Raw genomic sequence first — 6,959 nt, 5'->3', positions numbered from 1 at the left:
AAAGCCTTATTTTGGCTCTCAATTTCTATCAATTGATAGCGTGTTTTTGAAAGGGTTTTTGATGTTTTTGAAACTAGACATGACAAAGAACAAAACCCATTCGATTTTATTGAAATTGGTTGAGATTTGCTATGGCAAAAAATGATTTGAAATTGTGAAAGGAAATTGAAAATCTGCCCCAAACAGTTGGAGAGCTCTACTTTGGCTGGTTTAATATCTAGGTCGCAATTTTCTGTTCTTTTTTATGTTGGTTATTTTCTCCTTTCTTCCTGTTACTTGAATTGCTTATTGCATTGCAGACACATGTTCTCAAGGTGCTGATAAACCATCTATGTAACAATTATTAAGGGTTTATCCAACAAGGCTTTTAGTATTTGTATTGTAATAAGTTGTTTAAGCGCAAAATAAGCTTTGAGTTCGAAATCTGAAGGGTAACCAGCATCTAACGATTGAACAACAGAAAATAGTAACAAAATATGGCATCTTCTCAGGCGTGACAAGCCAATCCGCGATATAGTAAGGAAGAGCATTGTGCTCACTGCTCATGCCCAAACCAATGAAACTGCCACTGGTTTGGTTCGAGCTCAAACCGAACCAATCGTATCGCTCAACAGTGACTGTTCGGCTGCAATTATGAACAATCCTCGAAAACATACAACAGCTATCAAAGATTTCTTAATGTATCAACTTGAGATTCTTCTTATATTTTGGATTATCACTACTTCAACTGAAGTCATAAATTGTTAAATTACACGAGCTGCACATCTCTGGCGGCTTCCTGCATCGTAAACCCAACTACATAATACTATGTACAATCTTGCACCGAAGAATACAAACAATTAGGAACAAGCAGAGTCGAGTTCGCGTCTTTGAGGTGTGGAGTTTTTACGATCAAAATATGATTTTCCATTTTTTTTTATTGTCCTTCGTCCCAACTCCACATCCTATGTTTTGGACATCATAGAGTCAATGCTGTAATAGGCATTCAATTAGAGCCGAACTCTTCGTTCCACCTCTCAAGCTCTTCCCACTTGCTTTTGCTTAAGCTTGGCCTGATTACAGTCATCGCCTTCTGAAAATCTTCATATCTTAGCGGTCGTACCTGGCACACAGATAACAAAGTAAACTGAGATCAAAATTGTTTTGCAAACAAGTTTACAGTCACCGGGAACATCAAATAAATATTATACTGAAAACCAGATGAATGCCACCGCTTTGCTTAAGTTTGAGACCAATGACAAATATTATGAGTAGCTAATGGAGTGTCTTTGGCATCCACATCCTCATCAATAGTAAAATAAAAAAGGTTCCTCACGGAAACCTTAATAAAAAAAAAAAGAAAAAAAAAAAGCATTTTGAATGAATCATGATCTAGAGTGAAAGACTTGCATGAAACGAATCAGATCATCAAAGTAAACATGTGTAAGTGCCTTTAGCAAATATCTACCAAGCACTAATAAGTATTTATACACGGCTCTTAAACCAATTTATTTAGGTATAATACCTGATTTGCCCTGACGGTGAGAATATTTTCACCCAGTTCCCTAATTGGCATCATTGCAGCTTCTTCACACAATGCTTGCAGATCACTTCCCGAATACCCTGTACATAAAAGTAACTAGTGACATGCTTAACCAGTATGATAATTGTTTTATTCCAAGATGATGAATAAGGTTCCATTCCATAAAAAACCCGCACAAAGTAATGGCTGGTAACCACCAACCAACCACTACGAGTGGAACTAAGATTGGTAGCACCAAGTGTCTCAATGTTGGCCAAATTTCTTTTGCAAATTGAATTGACTTATTAAAGCACTGCCATTTGAAAAGCACTTCAAAAAGTACAACAGGAAAAAAATTTCTTACCTTCTGTCTCTCTTGCAAGTCTTTCAACATCTCCACCTAATACAAGCAATAAGAAGTAAAAAATCACGTGACTCAGAAGACTAACCAAAATGCGCAAAAGGATGCTTGCATGCTTCACTTTCTTTGGTTATTATTTGGTTTGGTGGAATGGAATCATATACAAGGAAAAGTTCCAAAAGTATTTATAGGAGCATCCTTACTTGGTAAGGAAAATGCTTGGCCCTTGAGTTTGTGCCTTAGGAGAACTCTCCTTGCAGTTAAATCTGGTAATGGTATGTACACTCTCTTTACCTGGTTCAGGGTTCCCCATTACAGTGAGTTTAATCAGAAAAGCAACTGGAAGCCAACAGAATGAATACCAACAATGTATAAAAGTTAAAGGGGAAGAGAGTAACCAGTCTTCTAAGAACTGCGTCATCCAGTTCTTGAGGCTTATTCGTAGCACCTGAAATAACATTAAAAAAAAATATATCAAAGTGAGGATCCATATTGAGACAAAATAGAATAGTTCAGAACTTTGGCAAGTCACTCCCTACTTCCCTTGACCTTTTCTTTTCGTTAAAATTTATTATTAACAGGGGTCAACATCAATTTCCTTGATGAAAGTCTCAACAGGCAGAAGACCTAAATGATTACAAATAAAAATGGTAATATACCAATTGGCATTCTTGAAGCAAGCTAGCCAAGATTGTCATAGAAACTAGACATAATGTACTAATAAAAAGCACATCCTTCCAGTTCGGGATCCTTTAATTGAATTTGAGATATAAAGCTTACCGATCACAATTACCAGATCATTAGGATTAGAGGTCACTCCGTCAAACTGTATCAGAAACTCTGACTTCAACCTTCTGCTTGCGTCATTTTCGTTTGCCTGCCTTGTTGACATGACACTATCAATCTGTAAACAAACAGACATCAGACACAATTGCATCACTGATTTATGTTGAACAGTAACAGAAAACAAGAGCACCATTGGAGAGAAACGAGGGGAGGGGACAGTGGGGTGGGAAAAAAAATACGGTGGAGATGAAAATGGTGGAAATAGTCTATGATCTCAGAGGCATTTGTGACAGCAGGTACAGAGATGCAAGTTGAACGGAAATTCAGAAAAGTGTCATGTTGACTCATTCCACGAAACACTCTCAACTATGAATATGTAATCTTTACATTAACTATTTACTAACAAACCCAAAATCCTGAAACTTACGGCACTTAACTATAATGGCTATATGCGATCTAGATGACTAAAATCAAATAATAAGTGATACAATTGAGAAAAATCAGCAGTAGCGCGAGCGCTAAAAAAACTGAGAAAGCAGTGACATATAAAAACAACAAACACAAAGAGAGATAATTACCTCATGCTAACCACTGATCATACATCCAATTTCTCCTAACCAACTATACAGTCTTCGAGTACAAGCAAGAAATAGCTTACTTAATAACAGAATCAATAACAGATACAGGGGAAGTCAGGGCGTGTTCAAAAATTGAATCTAAATTTCAGAGTTCAGAGGAAAAGTAGCATACTTCATCCATGAAAATTACTGATGGCTGTCTGGATATAGCAACCATGAAGAGAGTTCGTACAAGCTTTTCAGCCTCTCCCACCTTTTTCAGTGCAAGTAAAGCTTATAAGAATTCCTATAAGGGCAATAGCGGAAAAGAAAAAAGGGAATGAACTGAAAAAAGAAAGTGCATCCCTCAAGACAGAGACATACCCATTTTGAAGTCAGGGAAGATGCAGAGACATTAAAAAATGTTGCCTCTGACTCTGAAGCAACTGCCTTTGCAAGCATGGTTTTTCCATTTCCAGGTGGACCAAACAAAAGCAAACCTGAAAGTTATATATGAAACAAGTTTTTTGGCTGTTTCACTTTTACAAGTAAAGATGTGAAATCTTACAAAGCATTACCTCTAGCTGGCCTTCGAAGACCAGTGAACAAGTCTCTTCTTTTTGTGGGTAAAATAATCATCTCCATCAAAGTTTGTTTCACCTTCTCAAGACCAGCTGTAGAGAAACTAAAATGAGTAACTTGGTAATCTTAACAAACTTACCAAAAGAATAAATAGGGAGTATGTTATAAACTTCTCACCAACATCTTCCCATTTAACGGAAGGGCTTCTATCCACTATAGCACTATTTATCATTTCAACCAATTTTTCATCATAACCACCACCAGACTGTTGCACAGGTTTTGAGCTTACAATGTTATTGGCCTGATTCCTCATTTCTGGTCTGTTTGTAGTGGCACGTGGAGACTGGGGTAACACATGTTTTCTGGCAGTTGATGTTGGTGATGCAACTGAAGCAGTTTGTGCATGAGCTAAGGTGTTCTGCATATATTTTGAAATTTTTTAGCTACACAGAGTATGTAGTAATCTTGAATTTTATCAAATACTCAACTGTTTCCTTTCATTTTTCTAAACAGATTAGATGCTTCAGATCACCATAAAGTGCATTTATTAAAAAATAAATTATGGTTCAACTGAAAAGGAACAAAAAAAATGTATAGAACTCTCAAACCAGACCAACCATACTTTGCTCATGGGCGCACCACCTGAAATAAGGACAAGGAAAAAGAAAAGAAAGAAACAAAGTCACTTGCCAAGTATGGATATCAGTTTGAAAACAATGCTCAGTTAAGTTGAATCAGTACGTGATATGACCTGTTCGTCTGCCTAAAGTTTGTAATCTTTCAGAAACTTGACCCTGCCACTTTGATATTTTCTGACGATAAGATTTCACCTTCTCTCTCTCACTGCCACAAAATAACATATTTTTATGATAACTACAATGCACGAGCATCTCAGCATGTCATCAGGACTGACTTCATATTTAGCAGTAAAAACAGTGTGGTTATTCACTCTTTGTGAATGATTTTTAATGATTTCGGTGACAAATGAATGCAGTTTTAATAATTTCATTGGTTATGGTTGGTTTCTTTGTACACCCCGAGACAATTTCGTAGTAAGTCCCATAGGTATTCTAACCCCTTTTGAAATTGTTAACCTTGTGGGCAGTTTCCTAACAAACTCATTAAGATGTAATTTTTGAGGTAAAGTTTGAAAGAGGCTTCAAATTATGTTTGTTCTTGTTCCTCACAACTTTGTTGAATAGATTTGGGAATTTAAAGCAAGTGTTCTATTCTGCACTGAAGAATTAGAAAATATGTGTAAACAACATTTAATTCATCAGCTATTTATAAAGATCTTCATCTCTTACAATAGGAGGCAAACCATACTTGTGGGCTGATTTGCCCTATTGAAAGATACTTCACAGTTTACGCAAATGAATTCCAAATTAAAGTTCATATTCTACAACATTAATCACTGTGACTGACTTGATACTTAGGGCTGGTTTGGTATTGCTGTGCTTTGAAAAAAAGCTGCTGTGAGAATAAGCGGCTGTGCTTTGAGAATAAGCGGCTGTGAAATAAAGCCAGTAGAGTGTTTGGTAAACTTTTTTGTGAAAGTACTTTTGGAAAAAAAAGCAGGATGATAGTGTGTCTTTTCATTAAAGGAGCACTGTAGCTCCGTGTGCTTTGAAAAAACTGGCTTTTTTTCAAAGCAGCAAATAGCAGCTTCAGCTTTTCCTTTGATTTTCAGCTTATTCTCACAGCAGCTTCCAAAATAAGCCCTTTTTTTCAGTTTACCAAACACAAAAATGACCCTCAGCTTTTTTTTACAGTGGCTTTTTTTAAAATCACCTCAATCCCAAACGGGGCCTTAGCAGTATGAACCGTGACTGACTTTTGGGTAACTATCCTTCGAAGGGCAGATTCAGCCAACATACGAAGTCATGGTTTGAAACCTATTTTAAGTGATGAAGCGCTTTATAAATAGATGATGAATTAAATATTGTTTCCACATCTTTTCAAATTCTCCATTGCACATTAGAACACTTGCTTGATTTCCGAAATTATCAACCAACAATATTTTGTACACTGTTTCCAACTTTACCTCAAAAGTTTATCTTGAGGAGTTTGTTTAATCACCCTCACTCTCCTACGTTTTCAATGAAAGATGTAATTTTGTATCTAACACATAAATAATCAAACTTTCATATCCACAAAATCAAGAGTCTCGGCATTTTGATGCATAAACAGAAATTTGAAGACTAGCCACCAATTTTTTCAGACTAACAACTTCAGCAACACTTCAACAATAATCAAAGAAGAAGAAAAGCACAAGAATAAGAACACAGAGCTCAGAAAGTTGAAAACCTGAGGGTGATATAGGAAGGCACGGGAGTGGAGGTGGCCTCGACGAGAACCCTCTGGGCGTTGCTGTAGTGAGCAATGGCGTCATCGACTAACCCCCACTCTTCAGCCCTAACGGCCTTGGCGATCTCATCCTTCGCCAATTCGAAATAGCCCTTGAGCTTGTATGCGACACGCTCGTTGGAGACGGAAGATGGGCCAGCTACGCCGTCCATGGTGGAGGAATCGGGCGGAGGACTGGAGTTAGGGTGAGACTCGTCGGAGGAGGCGGCGGAGAAGACGGAGCCGAAAGAATCGATAAGTCCTTTAAGGAAGCTCATGCTTGAAACGAATACATGCCGATTAATTGGGTTGAGGAGGAAGGAGAGAGAGAGAGAGAGGGCTTTTATTCTTACCGTTTCCGCGAGACTGCGGAAAATTCCCTGTAAAGTCATTCTTTAGGGCGCTTTTAGCCATTTCAGACGCCGGCGCGGGCAAGAAATTGAGAATTTTATTTTTATTTTTTTTTAGTGCGGAAATTAAATTTTAAAGGGTAAGGATAAAAAAACTAAATTTGTTGATAAAATTTTGTAAATTAAACGACATGGAAGTTGATGATTGATTTATTACTTAAGTGTTAATTAACATGCACTTATTTCTTATTGGTGATATATTATTTAGTTTTCAAATTTAATCTACATAGCATTACTCAATTTTAAATGGTCAGAGTATTTATGATCAGACATTTAGGATAATTTTCAAAGGAGTTGTAAAAAATGTCACTTAAATATATAACGGTAATAAATGACATACCATTTACTCCAACCGAGATATCAAAGATGACATGGAAAAGAAGACTAAGCTAACATAGACAAAGAGATGTCAAATT

The 6,959-nt window shown here is 36.9% G+C and overlaps 1 protein-coding gene across 1 annotated transcript; it reads right to left on the bottom strand.

Annotated features, from left to right (window-relative positions):
• Window positions 1–686: 686 nt before the first annotated feature.
• Window positions 687–6,509, bottom strand: LOC103418400 (uncharacterized). Its single transcript, XM_008356530.4, has 13 exons — window positions 6,095–6,509; window positions 4,539–4,630; window positions 4,410–4,429; window positions 3,965–4,205; window positions 3,784–3,879; window positions 3,590–3,705; window positions 3,399–3,479; window positions 2,643–2,766; window positions 2,261–2,310; window positions 2,066–2,156; window positions 1,866–1,901; window positions 1,505–1,602; window positions 687–1,102 (listed from the first exon to the last, which is right to left on the bottom strand). The coding sequence occupies exons 1-13, from the start codon at window positions 6,409–6,411 to the stop codon at window positions 986–988; spliced, it is 1,479 nt and encodes a 492-aa protein (XP_008354752.1). The 5' UTR covers window positions 6,412–6,509; the 3' UTR covers window positions 687–985.
• Between the last annotated feature and the right edge of the window lie 450 nt (window positions 6,510–6,959).

Source organism: Malus domestica, chromosome 02 (assembly GCF_042453785.1).
Source record: "Malus domestica chromosome 02, GDT2T_hap1".
In the NCBI taxonomy this organism is placed as follows: Eukaryota; Viridiplantae; Streptophyta; class Magnoliopsida; order Rosales; family Rosaceae; genus Malus; species Malus domestica.
Note: the sequence above shows the minus strand (reverse complement) of the source record. Positions and strands in the feature narration are given on the sequence as shown.